This window comes from Myotis nattereri, assembly GCF_964212035.1.
Source record: "Myotis nattereri genome assembly, chromosome: 7".
Classification (NCBI taxonomy): Eukaryota; Metazoa; Chordata; class Mammalia; order Chiroptera; family Vespertilionidae; genus Myotis; species Myotis nattereri.
Genome location: NC_138082.1, coordinates 47468942 through 47496157, shown reverse-complemented (window position 1 = coordinate 47496157; position 27216 = coordinate 47468942). Strand labels below are relative to the sequence as shown.

The 27216-nt window shown below is 39.3% G+C and overlaps 2 protein-coding genes across 5 annotated transcripts in view; one reads left to right on the top strand and one right to left on the bottom strand.

The window, feature by feature from the left end:
• Nucleotides 1-15891, bottom strand: part of CFAP210 (cilia and flagella associated protein 210) — a 32251-nt gene extending 16360 nt beyond the window's left edge. The window contains exons 1-6 of the mRNA XM_081095517.1: nucleotides 15755-15891; nucleotides 12149-12375; nucleotides 10584-10757; nucleotides 10282-10475; nucleotides 2861-3017; nucleotides 858-997 (exon numbers count right to left, since the gene is read on the bottom strand). Coding sequence (XP_080951643.1) covers nucleotides 858-997; nucleotides 2861-3017; nucleotides 10282-10475; nucleotides 10584-10757; nucleotides 12149-12375; nucleotides 15755-15821 — 959 coding nt within the window. The 5' untranslated portion in view covers nucleotides 15822-15891. The remainder of the gene's footprint in view (nucleotides 1-857; nucleotides 998-2860; nucleotides 3018-10281; nucleotides 10476-10583; nucleotides 10758-12148; nucleotides 12376-15754) is intronic.
• A 92-nt stretch (nucleotides 15892-15983) lies between these two features.
• Nucleotides 15984-24099, top strand: PHOSPHO2 (phosphatase, orphan 2). 4 transcript variants are annotated; one of them, XR_013996223.1, is made up of 5 exons: nucleotides 15984-16206; nucleotides 16710-16743; nucleotides 17585-17753; nucleotides 20722-20843; nucleotides 22611-23367. XR_013996223.1 is itself a non-coding variant. In XM_081095515.1 (3 exons), exon 3 carries the CDS (start codon nucleotides 22636-22638, stop codon nucleotides 23359-23361), a length of 726 nt encoding a protein of 241 aa, XP_080951641.1. In that variant the 5' UTR covers nucleotides 15984-16206; nucleotides 16710-16743; nucleotides 22611-22635; the 3' UTR covers nucleotides 23362-24099. The 4 variants fall into 4 exon arrangements, 2 of the variants coding, with proteins under 2 accessions (XP_080951641.1, XP_080951642.1); XR_013996222.1 differs by lacking the exon at nucleotides 20722-20843 and having other exon boundaries at nucleotides 22611-23440; XM_081095515.1 differs by lacking the exons at nucleotides 17585-17753; nucleotides 20722-20843 and having other exon boundaries at nucleotides 22611-24099.
• Nucleotides 24100-27216: the final 3117 nt, after the last annotated feature.

Sequence of the window (27216 nt, the reverse complement as noted above, 5' to 3'; positions counted from 1 at the left end):
AATTTTAAGGTGGTCAGAGAAAGCCTCAATGAGAAGGCAATATTTGAGTAATGACCTGAAGAGTTAAGAGAGGTGAGCATTCCCCAGAGGGTACAGGAGAGGTCCCCTGTGATGGAGGAAGAGGAAAGGAAGGAGAGAACAGTGAGAGACCAGGTCTGAGGTGAGGCTGGAGGCAGTTGTGAATTAGGACAGGTGTGGAGCCCTATCGGCCATAGTAAAGACTCTAAGTGTGATGTAAAGCCATCAGAGAAAAGCATGATCTAGGCAGAAACACGATGTACTGTCGCTGGCTTCCCACTCTCACCTCATCCCAAACTCCTCACTAAACTGACCTCTAAATCTAATACATAATTTTTAAAAATCTCATTTAATACCTTTATTGATCTAACACTAAAGATTGCCTTTTTTTTTTTTTAAACTGAAACTCTCCTCCTCTGATGTTTCTCTGGTTTTCCTCCAATCTCTAGAAGCTATTCTGTGGTCTGCACCTTACCTTCTTTCTGCATTTGTCCTAAGGACTATGCCACCTTCATTTCTTACCTATTCACCTTAGGTGAGGTCACCCGTGTCTACAGTTCTAACAACCGCATATACAGCAATGCCTCACACAGCCACCTCCAGCTCATACCCGTCCAGAGCGGAGATTTCCGGTATTCCCAGCCTTCTACCAGACAGATGTCCTTGATATTTCAGGGAAACCCCAACTCACATGCCCCAAACTGAAGTCATTGTGTCACAAATGCTCGAGTCATCCATAAAATAATGAGGCCTTTATTCCTAAAGGCTCCTTTCATGTCACAACTTCTCATTTATAACAAAATAATTTATTAATTATGTGAGTTATTTTAAAAGCTTACCTGTGTGTTTCAGCTTCTTTTTCTTTCCTCATTTGTATAAGACGCTTTTTTGTTTTGATAAATTTTCTAATCTTTTCATCTTCCTCCTCTTGCTGCTGCTGTTCTACGGCTTTGATGATATTTTTATCATTCATATGTTCCTTAGAGAAAAAGTTCTGTGTTAGCCTATCAAGAAAAATATCTTTCACATATAAATATCTAACAAGAACCTGTCAAACGGTCACAGATTCTGATCCAGTTATTTCTCTCTTGGAAATTTATCCCAACGAGATCATCAGAAAAATACACTAAGTTTTATATACCATGCACTTCAAGTTATTTATAATGGTGACAAGTTGGAAACAACCTCAAATATTCAGTAATGGAAAAATGGTTAAATAAATTATACTTCCAGTGACATGGGAAGAATACAAATAATACAATTGCTGAGTGAAGGGCAAACAGAATATAAACACTAAGTAGCATATTTAGCAGGTTTGTAATGTATATATAACTGAAAGAAATGTATCAAATGTTAGTTATCTTTGAGATTATAAGTGGCTTTTACACCTTCTTTATGCTTTTCTATATTTCTTTTTAAATAGTTCATTTCTCTAAAAATATGTAACTAAAATAATTCAATAATCAGAAAAAAAACCATCAGCCCTAGCCAGTTTGGCTCAGTGGATAGAGCATCAGCCTGCAGATTGAAGGATTCCGGGTTCAATTCTGGTCAAGGGCACATGCCGGGGTTGTGGGCTTGATCCCTAGTAGGGGGTGTGCAGGAGGCAGCTGATCAATGAGTCTCATTTTTGATGTTTCTACCTCTTTCTCCTTCTTCCTTTCTCTTTGAAGAAAAATATATTTTTAAAAATAGTTAATATAGTCACACAGTACACACATTAAAAATATTTAAAAGACACCTATCCCACCCTAGCTGGTTTGGCTCAGTGGATAGATCATCAGCCTGCAGACTAAAGAATCCCAGGTTCCATTCTTGTCAAGGGCACATGCCTGGGTTGTGGGCTTGATCCCTAGTAGGGGCCATGCAGAAGGCAGCCAATCAATGATTCTCTCTCTCTCATCATTGATGTTTCTATCTCTCTATCCCTTTCCCTTCCTCTCTGAAATATACACATATATATATATAAAGATACCTACCCCATCTACTATGTATCTGCTTATTTCTAACTCCACCCACTACACTCAATCACTGTGAAACTAATTCCTACTCCAGACTTTGTTTTAGCACAAATACAAGAAAATATATAGATGTATATTCTAACAAAAAAAATTTTTAATAGATAATTATTTATTTTTAGTATTTTTTAAATCCTCACCTGAGGATATGTTTTTCTTGATTTTAGAGAGAAAGGAAGGGGGAGAGAGAGAGAACATCAATGTAAGAGAGAAACATCGACTGACTGGCCCCCATATGCACCCCAAATCTGGGATCAGACCCAAAACCTAGGTATGTGCTCTGTGAATCAACCTTTTGGTGGACAGGACGATGTTCCCACCAACTCAGGTACCCGGCCAAGGCAGGGCTCTCTTTTTTGTCCTTCCTTCCTTCCTTCCTTCTTGCTACCTTGAATGTGGTCACGAGGCAGGAGCTCCAGCAGCCATTCAGGGCCATGAGGCAACCTGGAGGCCAGAAGCCATCTGTGTTCCAAGAATAGCAAAGCTGAGCTAAATCCTCAACTACCAGGGCAAAGATACAGAAAATGACTAAAATTGATAAATCAAGAGATACTATATGTTTATAACAATATATATATGATAACTCATTTTAAGGATAAGAAAATAAAGTCATTTGAAAAAAATCTTCATTCTCTTATTTCTTGCTCTTGCATGTGAGCACATCCACATAAAACCATAGCAAGTATAGCTCTCCCCAATATACTTAGAAATCCAATTTAATAGCAACTTGTTTTCTATCCACTATTATTTATAAAAAAAAAATACTACAATGTAGTCATTAAACTTTGTACATATTTTGAAGAGATGCTGTATTTTCAACTTACAAAAAATAGTTTCCTTCTTTCCTTTATCTCTTTATTTTTCTCTTCTAGTTTTTTTCTCATTTCTATTTCATATAATGCATTCTGTCGCTTTATTTCCTCAGCATCATTTTCTTCAGATTTTCTCCTCCTTTCTTCTTCCTCTTCATGTTCCTTTATTCTAAAACAAACCAAAAAAAATGTTATATTTTGAATAAATTAATTATATTATAATCTGGGATGATTTGAGTCTGTAAGAAAGAACTTGTGGATATTTTTAGGGAGGAGGGGGACAAGACATATATAAAGAGCGGTGGTTAACACCAAATCCAAAATGGTTGGCCCAGAATTACCAATATTTTCCTTCCTTTGAAATTTGTTTCATTCCTCACCCAGATTAACTCCCACACTAGGATTCCAAATATTTCTTTCCTTTAGGAAGGACCAGCTCACTGAAGGACTGTATGGTGGAATGTGACATTATTTTTCAGAAAAGTCCTTAATCCCTAGGGCTTCTCAATTTCAGCACTAGACATGCTACCTAAGGTATGGGTAGCCACTCAGGGGATGGGGTTTGATGGAAGGAGAGAAACGAAGGTTTCCTCATCCAACTGGCCACGCTGGTTGTCATCCCTCCTGTAGCCAGCATTGACGAGCTTACCTTCTGAGTGGGAAGCTACCAAATGCTGGTTCTGTCAAGGGGCTGAATGTCCGAGTTCTTCAGAGATCCCGAAGAGCCTCCTCACTGTGGAGCTCCGGTCTGGACAACTGGCTGCCAAGACCCCCCACTGTCACTGCAGGCGATTCCGCCTTCAGTTTATTGCAGGCTCTGAGTGCCCTCCTCTGGTCGCCAGTCCACATGCCGGCAAGACAGCTGGGCCCGAAATGCCTGCCTGTCAGCCAATCAACAATGTGCAGGCTGCTCCACGGCCGCTGTCTGCTGTCTCTAGTTTTTTTTTTTATTGTTTTTTTTTTATATATATATATATTTTATTGATTTTTTACAGAGAAGAAGGGAGAGGGATAGAGAGTTAGAAACATGGATGAGAGAGATCGATCAGCTGCCTCCTGCACGCCCCCCACTGGGGATGTGCCCGCAACCAGGGCACATGCCCTTGACCGGAATCGAACCCGGGACCCTTGAGTCCGCAGGCGGACGCTCTATCCACTGAGCCAAACCGGTTCGGCTGTTTGTTTTTTTTTTATTCTTATTCCTGAACAGGTAGGCACAGGATAGAGTCACAACCTACTTACATGGACTAAAAGACTGAGGGGTAAACCTTTCTTTCACATGTGCCTAATCAAAAACTTTTTTTCTCTTGGAGTCTCCTCCCTTAGCTTCCAGGAGGGGAAAATTCCCTTCCCCTGTGCCATGGAGGACTATCCAGTTAAAAGAGCAGTAAGTTCCCTGTTGTATTATTAAGCCAATTTAGGATAGGAGATGCCTAATTGATGCATCTGTACAGAGTAAATACTTTGGAGTCATAGAAAAAAGTCACTGCTGGCCACAGTTAAACCAGGTCTATGATTGCCCTAAAAAAAACTAGGTTTTCAAATTTTGATTCACTTGTTTGTTTAGGTTATTAGAACTATTAAATATTTTATCAGTCTCTTAGAAGCAAACTCACAAGTTAACAATAAAGATTTAAAGGACATTATAAAAAGAGATGTATCCAATTTTGAGAAATGAAGTTTTAAAATTGCTATATTGCCCTAACCAGTTTGGCTCAGTGGATAGAGCGTCGGCCTGGGGACTGAAAGGTCCCAGGTTCAATTCCGGTCAAGGGCATGTACCTTGGTTGCGGGCACATCCCCAGTAGGGGGTGTGCAGGAGGCAGCTGATCGATGTTTCTCTCTCATCGATGCTTCTAACTCTATCCCTCTCCCTTCCTCTGTAAAAAATCAATAAAAAATATTAAAAATAAAATAAAATTGCTATATTAAGGAAAAACAACATGATATAAAAAATTTTGCAATTTTAACATTCTGTAGCCAATTTGGGAATCACCAACATTATACCGATGCTTGTGTTGAATAATGCATTGTTTTCACATAGAAATTTGAGTAAGTAAGAACAAAAATAGATCTAGGGTCAGTGCAGAGGTAATATTGTCAATGAATTATATAAATAATATGTAACTATTAAATAATATTGAATTACCTGTCAATAAAGACTTTTATCTTAGTTTGGGTAGACTACTCAACTACCTGCCATTAATTTAGCTTAATGCGAAGTTAACGTATTGAAGGAAATCAGAGATCCTCTAGTTCAGGGAAAAAAGACATAACATTCAGATATTTACTTCCAACACCCATGTCCACAGCAGACACCAATATGCAATGCAAAACTCTTTACTGCTGAGTTTTGGACCTTCCCAACCCAACGCACTGGACAGCCTCTACCTAATAATCAGAGTAGAATTTGTCATGAAATCTCATTGCTATCTCTGATTCACATCCTGAAGGCCCCAAATCTATATTTGTCTAGCCAAGATCTGACTTGAGCTTATACATATGTTGTGTTGTCCTCCTACAAAAGCATTAGGGGCTCCTATCCAAAATTTGGTTCAGATGACATTCCAAGCACCAAGAGAAGTTGGGAGAAAGTATTACTCACACAAGAAACTACTGGGAGAGCTATACAGACACAAGTAAGTCTGGAATGACTTGGGGAAAGCAAAGGGAATAGATTTGGGCCTTCCCCCAGACTAACGGGTGGGACTGGGGAAAGTTCCTGTGCAGGCGAGATATATGGTACCAAAGGAAAAGAGAAGTCCAGGGGCCTTCTTATCAGCCTTTTCAGATGTAGGGCCAAAGGGGAAGGGAGGGTGAGGCCTACAAAGAAATCAGCAGTCAAACATCAAATATGAGGTCTGATCCTATTACAATTCACACATGTGATTCTTATAGAAACAACCCACTAGGCATCACCACCTGACTATCCTATTCACTTTGTCTAAGACCAAACTCATCCTCCTCCTCTTCTAAACAGATCCTTTTGGTCTCTTGTTCTTATCTTAGTGAATAATACCACCTTCTTTTCAGTTGCCTATGCTAGAGATGTAATAATCACAACTTAGTGATAATTTGTAAATTCATTTATTAAAAAAAAATTATAATTTACATTTTCCTCTGTTGTATTCAATTATAGAATTGAATTTTCTTAATAAATTTAAGATGTAAGAATCTGGAACCAAATTGGCAATCCAAGCTCACGTGTCAAACATTTTCCTCCTAATTCCTCTCAATGCAAGCAATGGGAGGAAGGGAATTCTACATCACTACTAGAAGCTACAGCAAGGCCTTACTCACATACCTGAATTTTCAAGAGATTTCTGGGAAAAAATATGTCAGTAAAAAGTGAAGTGAGGATAGGTAATACTTGGCCACCATCCACAAAGACTGAGTCCACTGTGAAGGAATTTGTGCTTACCTCAGAGCCTGACGAACATCTAGACTACATGAAAATAAGCCAAAGAAACAACTAAAGCAAATCCTAGAACCTGCTTTAACCTCTAACCTGTTGCCCAAGACGACTTGGAAAGATGATCCTATGCCGAAACTGGTTTGGCTCAGTGGATAGAGCGTCGGCTTGCAGACTGAAGGGTCCCAGGTTCGATTCCGGTCAGGGGCATGTGCCTGGGTTGCGGGCATGTCCCCAGTGGGAGATGTGCAGGAGGCAGCTGATCGATGTTTCTCTCTCATCGATGTTTCTAACTCTCTATCTCTCTCCCTTCCTCTCTGTAAAAAATCAATAAAATATATTTAAAAAAATACACACTTAAATATGTGCTGTATATAATAAGTATTAGTAACTTCAATAAAACATTCTGAAGGGATAGTTATAAAACTTTTTATAATGGCTATTTAGGAGGAGGAAAATGAGACTTAAAGAGACAGACATTCAATAGGATGGCTCTGAAGATGAGCTTTCAAATTTTACTCCAAATTTTGCTGTATAGCTTGAAATTAAATAAGCATAAATGCATTTATTATGCTTATTTAATTTTTAAGAACAAACATACACCCAAATGTTAACAGTGCCTACTCTGGATCACTGAATTTCTAGTGATTTTTAATTTATTTTTAATTTTGCTTAACTATGTTTTATAATTCTATGATGTCTACCAATACAGTATTGTTTAAAGTTTTTTATGTATTTAAACAATTTGTACACATTTAAACTATAGTGTAAAGAAACTGGTAAATCTCACATTGGAGAAACAAAGTAGCTGGTGGACACAGAAGAGACTTTTTCTTCTGAATCCCCTTTGTGCCTTTTCCTGTGCCTTATTTGTGTGTATCAGCTATTTAGAAAAGTAAGAAAAATTATACTTTTAAAAAAGAGATCAGGTTTGATTTCAATTTACTGACATATTGATAAATGAAAAAAACATTTAATAAAATGGTAGTTGATCCAATTTTATTTTATAAAATGTGAGTATATATGATCAGGAAAAATGGTTGCATCACTGGATCAATGATTTCCAGGGGCGGAGGGTGGGGGATAGAATTCAGTGCAAAGGGGCATGAGGAAACCCATTTGGGGTGATGGAAGTATTCCGTGTCCTGATTTGGGTGAGGTATACAGCTCTATGCTGTTAAAAAGTCGATTATTATTAAATGTAAATTATACCTCAGTGAATCCACCCACCTTCACCACCACCATCAAAAAAGTCTGTATGGAAGAGAAACCAAGATGGCGGCATAGATAAACACCGGGAAATAGTCGCCCCACACAACAATTGAAAATTATCCCAAAGGACGGAGCAAACATTGTCCAGAACAACAGGAAGGCTGGCTGAGTGTAATTTCTACAACTAGAAGAAAAGAAAAGCACGCTGAGAGCCAGAGGAGCTGTGGAGGCTGAGTGCAGAGGTACGGCGGCGGCTCGCGCGCGCAGAAAGGGGGTGGCATTTGAGGACGCGGCTGTCTTTTTGAATCACAAGCTCCCGACTGCTCTGAACTCCGGTTCCGGGAAGTCTCTGGGGACCCAGGACTCATACGGGGAGAGGCTGGTCTGTCAGGCGGCAGCGGGCGAACTTGAGGGCGGATTTCCCTCAGAGGTGCTTGCAGCCGTTACCGGGACACTGAGACGCGCGACTCCTGGCTCGGAGAATCAGCCATAGCGTCTTTCTCCGCCCCTTTGACTCCCTGAGACTCCGCCCCACCCAGGCTGCGGCAGAGGCTTTTGCATGTGAATGTACCTAACTATAGCCCAGCCAAGCAGACCCGGAACTTCCAAGAGAAGGCCCAAGGCCCCGCATCGGCTTGCATTGCTTCACAGCTGAGCCTCTTCGTGGCTCCGGCTGTGTGGCCTCAGGCAGGGGCTGAATTAGCACCTCCTTAGAACCAGGAGCCATTGTACCCAGTGGTCAGAGGGGGTCCATTCTCCCACTTCAGACACAGCTGCTTCCCACAGCCAATTGGACTGGAGGTCAATTCCTCGCAGTGATCCTACAACAACCAAGGCACCAAGAGTGCACCAAGAGTGTCCACCCCAGGTAACTGGGGAGGCTGAGCCACTGGGCCCTACAGGACACCTGGCGCGCAGGCCACTCTATCAACACAGGGAAGCAGCCAAAATGCGGAGACAAAGAAACAGGTCACAATTGGCAGAAACGGAGGAGGCCAGACGACTGGATATAGAGTTCAAGGCCACGTTTATAAGGTTTGTCAAGAATTTTATGGAAACCGCCGATAAATTTAATGAATCCCTCAAGGAGTATAGTGAGACCATGGAGGTCATGAAAAAGGACCAACTAGAAATTAAGCATACACTGACTGAAATAAAGAATAATTTACAGAGATCCAACAGCAGACAAGAGGATCCCAAGAATCAAGTCAAAGATTTGAAATGCAAAGAAACAAAAAATACCCAACCGAAAAAGAAAAAAGAAAAGAGATTCAAAAAATACGAAGATAGTGTAAGGAACCTCTGGGACAACTTCAAGCGTACCAACATCAGAATTATAGGGGTACCAGAAGGAGAGAGAGGGCAAGATATTGAAAACCTTTTCGAAGAAATAATGACAGAAAACTTCCCCCACCTGGTGAAAGAAATGGACTTACAAGTCCAGGAAGCGCAGAGAACCCCAAACAAAAGGAATCCAAAGAGGACCACACCAAGACACATCATAATTAAAATGCCAAGAGCAAAAGATAAAGAGAGAATCTTAAAATCAGCAAGAGAAAGACAGTCAGTTACCTACAAGGGAGTACCCATCCGACTGTCAGCTGATTTCTCAACAGAAACCATGCAGGCCAGAAGAGAGTGGCAAGAAATATTCAAAGAGATGAATAGCAAGAACCTGCAACCAAGATTACTTTATCCAGCAAAGCTATCATTCAGAATGGAAGGTCAGATAAAGAGCTTCACGGATAAGAAAAAGCTAAAGGAGTTCATCACCACCAAACCAGCATTATATGAAATGCTGAAAGGTATTCTTTAAGAAGAGGAAGAAGAAAAAGGAACTCTTACCATTTGCCACAGCATGGATGGAACTGGAGAGTGGATAAATACCACAAGATCTCACTTATTTGTGGAATATAATGAACAACATAAACTGATGAACAAGGACTGATCCAGAGACGGAGAGGCTTTGATTGGACTGTCGGGCCTTGGAGGGAAGGTAGGGGAGGGTGGGGGCAAGGGGGAAAGATCAACCAAAGGACTTATATGCAAGCATATAGGCCTAACCAATGGACACGGACAACGGGGGGGTGAGGGGATGAGCGGGGGGAGGGGGGGTAGAGGGTACACATATGTAATATCTTAATCAATAAAAAATATTTTAAAAAAAAAGTCTGTATGGCTATATACCAAAATAAAAACAGCTTATTGTGGTGGAATAGATTATTCAAAAAAGCTCACTCTCTCACTCCCCACTCCCATGGGAGTCTATTTCTCTGTTCCAATGTTGTTGGGCCGAGCCTTATGACTTAGACTCATGGTAGGCCATGTGTTTCCTTGACCTCTGACTTAGGGTTTAGGCCCATTCTTGCAAGCTTGTGCTCATTCTTCTGCATCTCTGTCAGCACTGTAAGAAAAGCTTCCCGCAGATGACTGCTGGCCCTTCATCTAGGACTTCAGAATGAATACACATGGAGCAGATCAGAGCCTTGCCCACAACAAGCAAACCCAGCCAGTCCTGCGGTTTGAACAAAAGCTGCCAGCCACACCCAACCAACCTCCAGATACATGAGAAATAAATGTTTATTGGTGAATGCTACTAGAGGTGTGGTTGTTTGTTCTGCAGCATTATAGTGACAATATATTACCTCTGGGTAAGGGAGTGATAATGAGTTTTGCCCTCTTTCCCTGTATTTTTTTTTTCTACTTAGTAGGTATTTTAGCATGTATTACTTTTATAATCAGGAAAAAAAGCTATATCCACCATGAGAAAAAGAGAAAGGTACAAACAAGGTAATTTATATATACATACTGTTTTAAATGATCATTGGCAAGAGCTATTCTATCTCTGCGTTGTTTTCCTGCTTTTTCTTGTTCTTCCTTAAGAGCTTTTTCAATGTTGAGTTTCAGTTGTTCCTCCCATTTTTTATCAGATTTTATTCTACTCTTTTGGGATTCAATCTGAGCATCGCGTTCTTTCATCACTCTACTAAGAAGAAGTCCTGACTACAAAAATAAAAATTAAAAAAAATTACAGTACTGTAAGAAAATAAAATCTAATTGTGTATAAATATGTTAAGTATATATAAAAATACAAGAAAACCAGAGTAGTACATGGAAGTTTTTCAGTCTTTCTGTCTGGTAAAATTGATATTGCTTTGCATGTTCAATGGCCTTTCTTCTTTCTCCTTGTTTATATATCGCTTCTTCCAGATCAAGAATTTGTCTTTCGGCCTCTATTTCTTCATCACGCTTCTTTTTGGCTTTAAGTTTTTGTTCTTTGATCCCCTGCAAAAAAGACCAAAGCAGTCATCTGTTTTCATTTTTCAATTAAATTTTACAAAATTGAACATTGTAATATGATCATTTAAACTTTCATTATTAGTCTTTATTGTATTTGCACTTATCATTAATAAATAAAATAAGAAGTCACACTCATGAGCTAATTTTTAATTGAACTTTTTAGGTAGGTAACACAGTTATATGGTTGAAAACCCCAAAATACTATAAATGTATACAGTGAAACTCCCTCCAATCCTAATTTACATCGGCAATCTCTAAGACAACCACTATTATTAGTTTCTTGTGTTTACTTCAAAGTTCCTTCATATATTTACATAATAATATATAAGCATACATCATATGATTCAGCTATTCTACACCAAGATATTTACCCAAGAGAAATGAAAGCATATCTCCATACATAGACTTACACATGAAAGTTCATAAGCAGCTTTTTAAAAAATATATATTTTTATTGATTTCAGAGAGGAAGGGAGAGGAGAAACATCAACATAAAAGAGAATCATTGATCGGCTGCCTCCTGCACACCCCCTACTTGGGGTCGAGCCCGCAACCCAGGCATGTGCCCTTGACTGGAATTGAACCAGGGACCCTTCAGTCTGCAGGCCAAAGCTCTACCCACTGTGCCAAACCGGGTAGGGCAGCAGCATTATTTATAGGAGCCTGGAAGCAGCTCAAATATCAACAATTGAACAGATAAACTGTGGTATATATCCATACATGGGAACACCACTTAGCAATAACAGTGAATGAATAATTGACACACACAACAACATGAAAATATTTCATGTTGAGTGAAATTTATAATGGAAAGCAGGTCAGTAGTTGCCTAGAGATAGGAGACAAAGTGGGGGGAAGAGTGAGAGGCAGTAAAATGGGCTATGAATAAACTTTTCTGGGGTGGTGAATATGTTCATTTTCTTAATTATAATGATGGTTTCAGGGGTCTATATGCCAAAACTTATCAAACTGTACACTTTAAATATATCCAATTTATTGCATGTCACTTATACCTAAATAAAGGTGTTGAAAATGTGTTTCAATGCATTTTTATATTTTATAGGGAAAATATATTTTTTAAAAATATATTTTTATTGATTTCAGAGAGGAAGGGAGAGGGAGAAAGAGATAGAATCATCAATGCTGACAGAGAATCATTGATTGGCTGCCTCCTGCACACCCCTTACTGGGGATCGAGCCCACAACCCCGGGCATGTGCCCTTGACCAGAATCGAACCCGGGACCCTTCAATCCACAGGCCGATGCTCTATCCACTGAGCCAAACTGGCTAGAGCTATATGTAAAAATATTTATAAGAGTGCTAAGAAAAAAAGTAAGCCTTCAGTGCTATGTACTCCTGGGTGGTTAATACTTACTGCATATGTTCGAGCCCAATGTTTTACCACTTCTTGGGATCGGAGATGCATTTCTTTCTTTGCCTTTCTTTCTGCACGAAGGCATGCTGCTTTTCTTGTCATGCCATCAATGCTATCTCGAATCCTTTCCCACTCATTGTGTGGAATTATGGTGACCTGCCGGAGATCTACTTTGCTAGGTAGAAGAGGTGGATAGAGAACTTGATCTTCATTGGAGTTCTTTATTTCTAATAAAGTGTTAAAAATGAATATTAAAAACTTTCAAGAAGAGTGTGATATTTTTTTCTCAGACATTTCTATATAGGTATATCTAGAAATTATTTGAAATAATAATTATATTCTTGTTATCTTAAGAGCAGCTGGGATTAAATGGAAAGATACAACACCTTGAAATCAAAAGACATAGATTTGAGTCCTTGTTTAGTCATTTCCTTAGTGTGCAAACTTGGGCAAGTCATTTAACTTCTTGGAGTCTTGGTATCAACATTTTTAAAGCTGACATCAATAATACCTACCCAACAGGTTGTTATAAAAGCATTTTTCAATTTAACCACGTAGGAGTTCATAAATGGACTAGAGGCCTGGTGCACAAAATTCGTGTGTGTGGGGGGGCATGTGCCTCAGCCTGGCCTGCACCCTCTCGCAATCCGGGACCACTGGCTCCTAACTGCTCACCTGCCTGCCTGACTGCCTGATCACCCCTAACCGCTCTGCCTGCCTGCCTGCCTGATCGCCCCTAACCACCTCTGCCTCGGCCCCCATCACCACGGCTTCAGCCTAAGGTCGTCCAGAAGGATGTCCAGAAGGTCATTCAGTTGTCTGGTCTAATTAGCATATTATGCTTTTATTATTATTATTTTTAAAATATATATATTTTATTGATTTTTTACAGAGAGGAAGGGAGAGGAATAGAGAGAAACATGGATGAGTGAGAAACATCGATCAGCTGCCTCCTGCACACCCCCCACTGGGGATGTGCCCGCAACCCAGGCACATGCCCTTGACTGGAATCGAATCTGGGACCTTTCAGTCTGCAGGCCGGCGCTCTATCCACTGAGCCAAACCAGTTAGGGCATGCTTTTATTATTATAGATAACTTTGGAAATGTTCACCTATTGGGATTGTAGACATTATAATGACTATTCAATCCCTTCCTAACTGAGTACCAGCAATGTAATTTGGAGAACTGTCTACAGTTTCCAGGTTGGGCCTCATTAGTTTAAGAATACTTGCATCTCCCTTGCCAATAATTATTTCTATAATAAAAAAAATAGGAGAAGAGGTTTATTTGAGACTTTTAGAAAAGTTCTTTCTTGTTCTTCTGGTAAAGATATCTGAGAGTTACTCTCAAGCTAGATATGAACAAGGAAGCATGAAGGCCAGATAGGCACCCATCCTAGGACCACAAAAGGAAGCAGCCATATAGGAAGCTGTTACTGTGAACGACAGGGTGGAAATAAAAGGAAGCACCTGGGACAATGAGGATCTCATTATACTGCCAGTTCAATCAGGTCAATCAGACCTGAAGCCTGGAGTTCCTTAGTCAGTGGTGAACAGGCTCTGGATGGAAGCCGTGGAAGGAGAGCTGCATGTCAGAAGCTATGTGGTGCACAATGTGATCCCTCCCCTGTGACATCCCAAATCTTCAGTAGAGTAACTGCACTCATGAGATGTTTTATTCAAGATCTTTTTTTGTTGTTGTTAATCCTCACCCAAGGATATTTTTTCCATTGATTTTAGAGAGAGAGAAACATCGAGTGAGAGAGACATCAATTGGTGGCCGGGGATCAAATCCACAACCGAGGTCTGTGCCCTTGACCAGAATCAAACCCATAACCCTTCTTCAGTCAGCGGTCCAACACTCTAACCACTGAACAACCAGCTAGGGCTTATTCAAGATCTTTTCATGGACTCTGACTCAAGAAGAGAACCAAGAGCACAAAAGCAGTAGAAATGGGCAAGCATAAAGAAATAAGAGAACCCACAGAAAATCTGGGAAAGTTTTTTGACTTTCGAGGCCATTGAAGTTGGGACAAGTTCCCCCATCTCTCTGAGGATAAGGAGCTCTGATTGACATCAGAGCTACAGATGATCTCACACATCCATGCTCTAATTCACTGGATTGATGTACAGTTCACTCCTCTAAGGCCACTCTTATTTCCAAGATCCCTTCCTCACAGTGGCTCTCACACAATGCTAGTAGTGGCTGTTCCAGAAATTAAACAGGCCACAGTTGAAAGAAGGAACAAGAAAAAAGAGATGGACATAGAAAGCCTATGACTAGACAGTCTCATGGAGTAGAGAGGGGACAAAAGCAGTGGCAAATGACCTGCGGGTATCTAAAATCAGTCCATGAGCTGTCATCGTTAACACACTTTCCGTGGCTTACAAAATCTCTCTTTTTAAATTGAGATATAGTTCACATATCATAAAACTCACCATTGTAAAGGGTAACATTCAGTGACTTTTAGTTTATTCACAAAGCTGTGCAAACATCACCACTAATTCCAGAACATAAGTTTCTTGGTCATCTTGTTTGTACTCAACTATCATCACTTCCTCAGCCAGCTGTGAAGTTTAGAAAATGGCACTGATTTTTAAATATATATATATATATATATATATATATATATATATATATATTTCAAAAAGAAAGGGAGAGGGAGAGACAGAAACATCAATGATGAGAGAGAATCATTGATCAGCTGCCTCCTCCACGCCCCCTACTGGGGATGTGCCTGCAACCCAGGTACATGCCCTTGACGGGAATCGAACCTGGGACCTTTCAGTCCATAGGCCGACGCTCTATCCACTGAGCCAAAACGGTTTGGGCGGCACTCGCTTTTTTTTTTTTTTTTTTTTTTTTTAAATATATTTTATTGATTTTTCACAGAGAGGAAGGGAGAGAGATAGAGAGTCAGAAACATCGATGAGAGAGAAACATCGATCAGCTGCCTCCTGCACATCTCCCACTGGGGATGTGCCCGCAACCCAGGTACATGCCCTTGGCCGGAATCGAACCCGGGACCTTTCAGTCCGCAAGCCGACGCTCTATCCACTGAACCAAACCGGTCTCGGCGGCACTCGCTTTTTTAACAAACATTTCTGATGAGCTCTGAGTAAAGTAAACTCCAGACTCTTGGAACTGCAACCATACAGATCAATTGGGTCAGCCTACTTCTTATATTTTCTCCACCTCTATTTATGTAAACTTTTTCTTCTCAAGTGTTTTTATTGATTTCAGAGAGAGGAAAGGAGAGGAAGAGGGATAGAAACATTAAGGATGAGAATCATTAATCGGCTGCCTCCTGCACGCCCCCTACTGGGATCCAACCGGAAACCGGCATGTGCCCTGACCTGGACAACCCCGGTTCATGGGTCCACGCTCAACCACTGAGCCACACTGGTCGGGTATTTATGTAAACTTTTCTCACCTACCGATTCATCTGAGGGCGAAACTGTCTAATTACATAGAACCCCACGCTGCTTTTGACTTGGAGTCCACTTCCCCTGGACTAGGCCCCCTCACCTGGCACCCTCGCCTCTCACCCCGCGTCTGGGGGGTCAGAAACAATCCCCAGGTCAGCGTGGGGCAGTTTAGCTCACCCGTGCTTCCCTTCGCCTGTCCAGAGCGCCTTCCGAACCGCACCTGCATCTCTGCCGAGGTGCCCATGGCGCTCTGAGACTGGGAAAGGCGACTGCGAGGCGGGGCGCTGCAGCCTCTAGCCTGCAGTGTTTGGAAATGCCGCGCAGTTGCTTAGCAACGCCGCCGGAAGTGACGGCAGCTGCCGCTGAAGAACGAGGAACCGGCCGCTGCGGGCAGTGGGGCCGGAGCACCCAGGCTGCGCCTGCGCGAGAAGCAAAGGCCGGTGTCAGAGCGGGGCGTCCCCACGGACCGGCGCGGGGGCGCTCCGCGGGAGCAGGGCGGAGGCTCGCACCGCTGCCGACTCCTGTCCTGGGCCAGTGCGGGGATCTGGGGGCCCGGGCTGGTGCCCCCATTCTCATCCATCACCGGCCTCCCGCGGGACGACCCCTCCTAGTCCCGGCGGACCCGGCAGGTGTGTGGGGAGCGGGGCCCGGGCTGGTGTGTGCGGCCCACGGTGTCCTCGCGCGTGGAAGGGGAAGGGCCGCGCTCTCCCTTAGCCATGGGAACGCAGGGGTTCGTTGACAGAAAATCGATGTTTACATACTTCAGTTTCTAGAGCGTAATTCGGGCCAGATGGGGCTCAGTTTTTTAAACATAAGAAGGTGAAAACTTGGATGTTGTCTCAGAACGTTCATATTCGGACCTTTAATGTATTTAAATTGCTTGGTAAATAGAGTAAATTGAATGTATTTGGAGCATCAACCAGACCTCGAAGGACACCAGAATCTGTTAAGAGTGGGTGCGGGCTTGGTTTCAGAAGATACTTTTCCGACACATCGAGGTGGAAATGATTTCCTTACAAGCTAGTGGGCTGCAATGCGTACTTCCTAGGCACCAAATCGGAGCTGTTCAAAATGGAAGGAGTAACATTTTCAATCACTGAAGTTCTAACGTAGTTGTACTGTTTTTCTTCAGGTTTTCTATCAGATGTTCCACCGTAAGAATGCTGGTAAGTATGAAAGGGGTTAATAAAATACCTGGTTTTGTTGTTTATTTGTTTTTGGGAGGCACAGTTTTTAAAATGTCAAGACCTGGGAAAGAGATTCCACCCTGCCTGCGTGCTAGCAACACCTGCCACAGTTTTGTAGCAGCTGCAGGCCCCTGGATCAGAGGTGAATTACAGCAGGAGCGGTAGTCAGAAGAACAACAGTTTTACCCCGGCCCCAGAGTCAGAAGTCACCTGCACACGGAGTTAGGCTTAAGGAACCCAAATCTTTATTATAACGAACAATAAGCATTTCAAGGCCACATGTCTCATTTAAGCAGTCCTCAATTCTTGGATGTCTATGTAGTTTCTAGTTTCCATTAGTTAAAAGCACAGAGGTTATTGTTAGACTATGGAAACATTGCAGATATACAAAACATATATACTGCTCCAGCTGTGGGAGAGAATAGTTAATAACTATTTTGGGAATTTTAACAGATTGGTTTCAAAATAGATTCACATTCTTAAAATTGGATGTTTGTGCATATCCTTAATTTTTGAGACTTTTAAGTATGCCAAATCTTTGAATGTTTATTGACAACAGAATGTAGTATTGGTCTGTTATTTAACAAACAAAAAGAAAAAGTGGAATTTGTAATTCTCAACGTAATCAGTGTAACACTTGTGATTGTATCCACCAGGTAAAAACTTATATTTACGTAACATTCCGTTTTGCATTTAAGGTTTGTGTTTAATCAAGATTTTGTTTTTCTGTTGCCAATAGGTGCTTTTCTGATGTAAGAAAAAATAGCATCATAAGAAAACAAATTTTAAAATATCTTAAATAAACTTTTATTAATTTTAGGAGTTAAGAAGTCTCTGTTCCTTTGCTCCAAACCAGAAGACTTCGTTGCATGCATATAGAGTAGGAGTAATGTTGGTTAGAAACGGGCTGGTGTTGAAAACTGAAGGTTGTCATGACTATTTAACTCTATGCTGAAGTACGATTAATTGTCTTGGAAATACTTAGTTGGGTAAGTATTTTTAATAAAGATTTATGTTGAGTGGTAAAAAAAATGAATATAAAATATATGAAATTAAGAAAAGTTCACTTTTAGATAGAAATTAATAGCAGTGACACTATATTAACTTCAGGCTTATGACATATCTTAGTATTTTTAGGTCAATAGTTCAGGAATTTTAGTAACTTGTAGCTAATTAAGTCTAGGCTTGAGGAAATTTTTAACCAACAATGAATTATACTTGAAGAAAATTTTAATTAAATTCAGAATGCTTAAAAATCATATTTAATTTAAAATATGTCTAGGTACAGTCCTAATGTAATTGTCAACTATGCCTTATTGCTATTTATTACATTGTTTCTAAGTGCATCATTGTTTTTAAGTGCATAATTCACTTTCCCATAATTCATGGGAAAGTGAATTTTGCACTTAAATCTCTGGGAGCCAGTCAGAGGCAGCTGGGTTAGGCATTTGGAGATTCAAGGATACAGAGTCTCAGGATATTACAGGGAGGGGCAAAAGTAGGTCTACACAGTGTTTATTCTTGTAGTAGTATTGATTAATTATTATTTTTCATACAAACAACTGTAAACCTACTTTTGCCTTACCTTGTATTTATCTAAATTCACACAACAGGAGATACCATCTAGATTAATTATTCTCCAGATTTTCTAAATTGAGAGACATTGAATACTTACTCTTATATGGGTAATAACCTCTATTCTGTTTCACCTGCTGGCTATCTGTTTTTTTTAATATATATTTTAACTGATTTCAGAGAGAAAGTGGGAGAGAGAGAGAGAGAAAGAGAGAGAGAGAGACAAGCATCAGTGATGAGAAAGAATCATTGATTGGCTGCTTCCTGCACTCCTGCACACCCCCTACTGGGGATTGAGCCCACAACCTGGGCATGTGCCCAGACCAAGAATCAAACTGGGACCTCCTGGTTCAGTGCTCAACCACTGAGCCACACTGGCCAGGGCTAACTATTGTAATAAACCAGAGAATACATGTGAGTAAATGCCATGTTTTCCTTTTTTTTTTTTAATTTAAATTAAATTTATCACGGTAACATTGGTTAATAACGTGTTTTCCATTTTTATTTATCTCTTTTTTATTTGTGGGGTTCTTCACTTTTCTTTGTAGAATTTCTTGCTAAAACCTCAGAATGGTTATGAAGTAGATCACAGAGATAGTATTATAGGTAGTGTGTACTTTAATGAATGTTTTCATGTAATTAAACCTCTTTTTGTTAAAATGACCTTAGTATTTTATTTTTAAACTGATCAATAATCTTTAAATACTGTATTCTATTTCTTAGACACTAGTGTGGTTCTTAAAAGCATGAACTTTGAAGTCAAGCAGACCTGAGTCAAAATTCCAGCTCTGCCATTTAACTAATACTTAACCAACCTATCTAATACTTAAGTACTAGTTTACATATCTTTAAGGTGAGGATAATTACTAGTTAATAGGGTTATGATAGTTAAATGAGATAATTATAAAGTTCTTAGTTAAGTGTCTGGTGATCTCTAAAAATACTACTCTTTTTTAAATGTTCTATATATACTAATTATAGTTTTTATTTGGGTAATCTGTATAATTATCATTTTTACATGATAATGTTCATTCATACCATCTGTTAACCAATTTATTCTTTTCTCTTGAGATGTGTAATTGACCTATATTATCTTTTAAAGTAAAAGATTTAAGAAATTGTCATATTGTAAGTAATGTGATTACTCAAGTATGTCCAGATTATTTGGCACTCTGGTCAGGGCATATACCTAGGTCAGGGGTGGACAACCTTTTTGTGAGTGCGTACCAAAACCAGCAAAATCTCTGACTCAAAATTCTTCTGCGTGCCAACCCTAATTTTTTGAGAACATGTTACACCTACTTGATATCTCTTAAGGTGTACGTATGTGAAGAATCTTGAAGAAATAATAAAATTCATTCGAGCGACAAAAACACAGTATATGATGATGAAAAACACATTTATTTTGTAATGTATACATGTACACTGATAGTCCAACAGAAAAATTTATGACTCCGTTTGATATTATCAGTGGGACTTTTGCTGCTACATCACTGATGACAGAGATTTTACATCAGGTTTATATTTCGTGACCTTCAGAGATATACACGAGCTACTACTTTCATCCGTCAGGCTACTCCTATTACGAGACTTAACAAAATTCATCAGTGAGAACAAAGATTCACAAGCGTATGTGGATGAAAACATGGAGAGTAACGCTGTTGCAAAGTTTTTTTAAACAAAAAAAATTTTTTGGAATGGCATTCCAAGTCCTCAATAGTTCATTTTCGACACTTCCTTCTGGTACTCCTGCCTCTAACCGCTTTTTTTCAATGTTTTCCAAGTCAACTCTAAGGTCAATAAATTCTGCGTCCAAATTGAGCTACTCTGAAATTCAATCAACTGTATTTCAAAGTCAGCCATGTCTATGATCTTTAAGATAACTTGTTATGTAAAATTATTTATCTAAGATGCACCTACACTGAATTTATCTGAAAAATAAAAAAGTCGATATTAAGAAAAAAATTGTAAATGGAAGATTATAAGAGAGCGTTTCGCGTGCAAGCAAAAGTTACTGGCATGCCATGTTTGGCACGCGTGCCAGGGGTTGCCCACCCCTGACCTAGGTTGTGGGTTCGATCCCTGGTCGGGGTGCATACAGGAGGCGACCAATTGATGTTTCTCTCTCACATTGATGTTTTGCTCTCTCTCCCCCCCTTTCCCTTCTCTCTGAAATAAATAAGTAAATAAATAAACGTAAAAATTGTTAACAAAAGTTACGACTAGTCCAGAAGAACTAAACTAACCTCCACTTCAAGTAATTTGTTTAGAATTTCAAGTACAGCATCCTGTAACCATTTAGATTTAACATTGGCATTGATATTAGAAATTGATTTCAAGCTAAACACTTTTTTTTGTTCGCTATTAATCATCATTACACAGGCCAACATACAATAACCACCTTAAGGTTTTTGATGTGATTGCTAATGTTGCAGAATACTTCATCGAGTAGGACAAATAGCCGATTGGCCCTCAGAAATCCAATCTCCTTATATCAAGCTGAAGTGAGTGAAAGTAGACTGTGCATTGAAAATGCTACAAGATTATAGGCCAGCCCTAGCTGGTTTGGCTCAGTGGATAGAGCATCAGCCTGTGGACTGAATGGTCCTGGGTTCGATTCTGGTCAAGGGCACATGCCTGGGTTTCGGGTTCGGTTCCCAGTGGGGGGTGTGCAGGAGGCAGCCAATCAATGACTCTCATCATTGATGTTTCTATTTCTCCCTCTTCTTCCTCTCTGAACTCAATAAAAAAATATTATATATAAAAAAAAAAGATTATAGGCCAGACAACTTCAATGAAAGCAGCGTGCTTTTATCATTTCCCAGCATTACAAGAGAACTCACCACCAACTAGAAGCTATTAATCAGAAATAAGAGCTATTATTAAGCAAATTTCCTACCAATTAGTGATGTGAATCCTCTTCTCCTTTCCTGCTGGTTTGCTCACTATGCAACCCTTTATCTTTCTCTCTCATCTCTACCCATTACGAACTCAATGATCTTGCTCTCTCTCTTTCCTGTATGGTAGAAATGTTTCTGTGCTGTGCAATTTAATACTTAATGATATACTGTTTCGTACTAGTCTCTAATTGTTTTAGATGTGCTATGTATTCGCAACTAGATTGTAGACCCTGAGGCTAGGACCATGTGTCATATTTCTTCGTTAATGCTTTTTTTTTTTTTTTTTTTTTTTAAGAGAAACATCAATGTGAGAGAAACATAGATTGGCTGCCTCCTGCACGTCCTCTATAAGGGATTGAGCCAGCAACCCAAGCATATGCCCTAATCGGGAATTGAACCAGCAACCTTTCGGTGCAGGGGATAATGCCCAACCAACCAAGCCACACCAGCCAGGATTGTTAATGCTTTTTATGCTAAACATGATAGACACTAAGTAATGTCTTACTGGAAAATCTAAAAATAGCCATTTGTTTTGTACAACTGTGACCAGAGCTCAAAGCAAAAACACTTCATGTCAATGTGGGGTACAATGTACTGTCACTTTAAACACTTTTTTAAAAAAGTATTTAAAGTTTGCAAGATTTAATGTTATGTTAAGTTTGGTCTGAATTTTGGTTAGTACACAGAGACCTATTGTTTAATATGAAGATTATTGTAAACTAGGGCCCGGTGCATGAAATTCATGCACAGGTAGGGTCCCTAGGCCTGGCCAGCGATCAGGGCCAATCCGGGCCTTCAGGCTGCAGGCCTGGGCCTTCCTTTCCCAGCTGCCGGCCCTGGGGCCCTCCTTCATTCTGTGCTGCCCCCCTGGTGGTCAGCATGCATCATAGCAAGCGATTGAACTCGGTCGAACTCCTGAGGTGACAGTTTGCATATTAGCCTTTTATATATAGAGATATTTTAAACTAATAAGTTTGGCTGTAATGATAAAAATGAGTAATTAGCATACATTTTTCTGTATTATTTAAACATTTCTAAATAAGACTGTAAGAGAATAATTGTTTCATTACTTCTCTCAATAGCTTAATTCTAAATGCTCAAGGAATAATCCCCACAGGATCACAATAATACCGTGGATATCCTTTTTAGATATTCTATTTTCCATTCACTTAAAATACTCAAATATGAACTTTACTTCTCAGGCAAATATGCTTAAATGGTGGTCCAAAAATGCTTAATTATTTTAATTTGTTTATGTTCACCCTATGTTTTAACAGATTCACCCTATGTTTAACGCTCAGTAATGTTTGTTAAGTAATAGCTATATATGTAAAACAGAGTATTTAGGGAATAATATTTCTTCTTTTTCAGGGTAACCTAAATCTGTTTTGGAACCATGAAAATTTTGCTGGTTTTTGACTTTGACAATACAATCATAGATGACAATAGTGACACCTGGATTGTACAATGTGCCCCAGAGAAAAAGCTTCCTAATGAACTACAGGATTCTTACAAAAAAGGATTTTGGACAGAATTTATGGGCAGAGTCTTTAAGTATTTGGGAGAGGAAGGTGTAAGAGAAGATGAAATGAAAAGAACAATGACATCAATGCCTTTCACTCCAGGGATGGTGGAGCTTTTAAACTTCATAAGAAAGAACAAGGACAAATTTGATTGCATCATTATTTCAGATTCAAATTCTGTCTTCATTGATTGGGTTTTAGAAGCTACCAATTTTCATGATGTGTTTGATAAAGTGTTTACAAATCCAGCAGCTTTTGATGGCAGTGGGCATCTCACTGTGGAAAATTATCACGCTCATTCTTGCAATAGGTGCCCCAAAAACCTTTGCAAAAATGTAGTTTTGGTAGAATTTGTAGATAAACAGTTACAACAAGGAGTGAATTATACACAGATTGTTTATATAGGTGATGGTGGGAATGATCTTTGCCCAATAACCTTTTTAAAGAAAAATGATGTTGCCATGCCACGGAAAGGATATACTTTACAGAAAACTCTTTCCAGAATGTCTCAAAATCTTGAGCCTATGGAATCTTGTGTTGTAGTTTGGTCTTCGGGTGTTGAAATAATTTCTCATTTGCAAATTCTAATAAAGGAGTAATATGCCAACAATTGAAATGTGTACCAGTTAAGATTGGGTACAGCAGCATAAAACTAAAATCCCAAATGCCAATGGTTTTAAAAAAAAAAAAAAAGATTTTTTTTCCTCTCACTTAAAAGAATTCCAGAGGTAAGTATCTCTCAAGTCTGCTATTTTGCTCTACCAACTTCAGCACTTGGCTACCAACTCATGATACAAGATTGTTATTCAAGCTCCAACCCCCATATCAATATTTTATGGCCAGCAAGAAGGAAGGTAGTGAATTGCACACTCATTTAAATTGCATTGGCAAAAACTCAGTCACAATGCCCCTACCTAATTGCAAGGAAGGATGAAAAATATAGCTTTTATTCCAGATGGCCATTTGCCTGGAAAACATTGGAAAAAAGAGGAGTATAGAATTAAGGTAAGTGCAACTAGTGGTCGCTACCAAAGGTGGTTGATAGATTATTCTCTTCAGAGAGAATAGTCATATATTTTACTTTCTTAGATATTTATTTCAAAAGCATGTCCAATAGTTGTAGATCTTAAAAATAAACCTGATGCTTCATTCACATAGCCCAAATATATATAATGTTCTATTCCAGTGATGGCGAACCTTTTGAGCTCGGCGTGTCAGCATTTTGAAAAACCCTAACTTAACTCTGGTGCCGTGTCACATATAGAAATTTTTTGATATTTGCAACCATAGTAAAACAAAGATTTATATTTTTGATATTTATTTTATATATTTAAATGCCACTTAACAAAGAAAAATTTAAAAAATGAGTTCGTGTGTCACCTCTGACACACGTGTCAGAGGTTCACCATCACTGTTCTATTCCCAAATCAGTGTATTTTATTTTTTTTAAAAAATATTTTTATTGATTTCAGAGAGGAAGGGAGAGGAAGAGAGATAGAAACATCAATGATGAGAGGGAATCATTGATTGACTGCCTTCTGCATGCCCCCTACTGGGGGTCGAGCCTGCAACCTGGACATGTGCCCTTGGCGGGAATCAAATCCCGAACCCTTCAGTCTGCAGGCTGATGCTCTATCCACTGAGCCAAACCAGCTAGCACCCAAGTTAGTGTATTTAAAAGGTAGGGATGCAGTATCTATTACCCAAGTTTTCATCAATTCCGGACTTTTAAAATTAAATACAAATCAATGTTTCTCAAATATTTTAAACTTAGTATCACAACTATAATTCCAGTATACTGGTTTAATCAGTGTATTATTTCTACTATGCAGTCTTGAGTGATATAATATGTAATTTGTAGAAATACTCAATATTTAAGATACTGATTCATGTAGAATGTTAGCAAAATAGCAAGTGATGTAAAAAGGTTTATAATTTCATGCTAATTTCTAGGCTCTTGTGTTTTAGGCATATATATCCATTGTGTAAAATATTAGAATTTTTCTTTTCCACCATGGAAAGCTCCAGAAATAGAAACGTTCAGTATAATTTCATGGGGGGGGGGGGTGGAATGGGTAGGTTGTAATTCGTCTTTCAGGTTCAAAAAATAAATCTTTAAATTAACAGGTTAGATTACATGTAAACACATTTACTCTTATAGATTATTATTTCTCTATATGTCGAGGCCAGTAACAAATTACGAATTATGGTTGTAAAAAAAAAAACACATAAGACTTTTATTTATTATAATGGTAGATCAAGTAATTTGGACCAGATTTTCTAAAGAGCACATCTAGAAAAGCTGATAGCTAAACAAAAATTTTAAAACATCTGCTTAAAGCCTTGAGAGAGCCGATAACAATGAACAATTGCTACCAAAGCACAGAAACCCCAGTAGGTGAGCTGCTTTTTCCTAGAAGTGTTGGCTAATTCTGTAATTATTGTCTGAGATGCTGAGTGGTTATCTTGACAATGTCGTGCTACCAGGGGGAAGAGGCCTGCAGTGATAAACCTTTCCTCTTTGACTAACAATTCCGAAACAAGTAAGAATTATCCAGTTGGAGTAAGAATGATCCAGAAATAAGCATACCTACACAGGGATGGCAGCTCAGCTTTGAATATTCTTAGTCCCTGAAAATTATGATTTTTTAGAGCTCCCAGGTGCTTGGCAGAAACAAATTTAAATTCTCTCAAAAGGATGTTAACATCCTAGGTATGTGGACAGACTCCAAAGTGGCCCCCTACAACCCCTGAAATTGGTATGCCTTGTTTGTGTGTGGAGAGGGGGAAATATGACTTCCTTCTAATGAATAGGATACCACAAAGATGATGAGGTCTCTATGTGATTATGTACACATGCTTACATCATATTCTAATGCCCATCTTAGTGAACTCTTCCTTGTTGACTTTGAAGCCAGCTGCCATGTTATGAACTGGCCTTGGGAGAGGGCCACATGAAAAACAACCGAGGAAAAACAACAGTTAGCAGAAGTAGGTCTTTGGTGCAGCAGTCTGCAAGGAACTATATGCTGCCACCATGTGAGCTTGAAAGTGGATCCTTTCCCAGTGGAACCTCAGCTGAGACCACACCTGACACTTTGATTGCAGAAATGTGAAACCCTGAAACAGAGTCCCCAGCTGAGCTGTGCTTGGACCCCTCGCCCATAGGACCTAAGATAATAAATGTGTATTGTTCTAAGACACTTAGTTTGTGGTAATACTGTTATACAGCCATAGAAAATTAATGCAGTAAGCCTCAAAATAGATCTATAAAGTTTTGCAGGTACACTGTAGGACACAATAAAAAGCCACACCAAGAAACAATGAATACCAGCAGAAGCTTCCATTTAAACAGATCTGCGGGATATCCAGATATTGCAGTTTTCAGACACAAACTAAGGAGAGCTTGGGCAAAGAATTGAAAACTATATTTTTAAAAATATATGGAAATACTAGAGCTGAAAATTACCATGGCTGAAATTAGAATCAATGAATGGATTGACAACAGAACAGGCATGGTTGAAGAGAGAATTAGTGAATGAACATAAGTTAGAAGAAAATATCCAGAATGATGCAAAGAGACAAAACAATGAAAATATAGCAGTTAGCAAAAAATCTGTGACACAGAATATACAGTGAGATCTAACAGTAAATCAGTGTCCAGAAAGAAAAGACAAAGAAAAAAAGCAGTATTTTAAGAGATAATGACTGAAAATTTCACAAAATCAATAAGAAACATCAAACCACAGATTCAAGATTCCTTATGAACCCCTAAACAGGATCAAAAGAAAACCACATGAAATCACATCATTGTAAAACTGCTGCAAACCAAAGATGGAAAAAGCTTAAAGCTGCCAGAAAAAAAACAAAAAGTCATCGAAAGGAGCAACAATTAAACTAATAGCTGGTACTATTTCTTAAATATTTGGAAGAATTCAATAATAAAGCCATCTAGGCCTGGAGTTTTTGTGGGAAGGTTTTTAACTACTAATTCAACATCTTTCATAGATAGAGGGCTATTCAGGCTGTGTAGTTTTTCTTGAAGCTTTGGTAGTTGACTATTACTTTGCTGCAGAGTAAATCACCTCAAAATTCAACAGCTGAAAAAAAAGTAACAGCTTAAAACTAAGAGTTAATTATCTCATAGGTTCTATGGGTCAGGCATTTCAGAGCATGTGACTGGGTTCTGGCTCAGGATCTGAAATGAGTCAAGATATGTGCTAGGGCAGTGGTTCTCAACCTTGGCTGCACATTAGAATCACCTGGGAATCTTTTTAAAATCCTGATTTCTGGGCCTCATCCTCCGGAAATTCTGTTTCTTTGTTATGGGGTGGGGCACGACATTAGTGACAAAGAAACAGAATTTCCGGAGGATGAGGCCCAGAAATCAGGATTTTAAAAAGATTCCCAGGTGATTCTAATGTGCAGCCCAGGTTGAGAACCACTGTGCTAGG

What these genes read in the sequence shown, in the direction of transcription:
- PHOSPHO2 (XM_081095515.1), top strand. Translation starts at nt 22,636, where the DNA reads ATGAAAATTTTGCTGGTTTTTGACTTTGACAATACAATCATAGATGAC.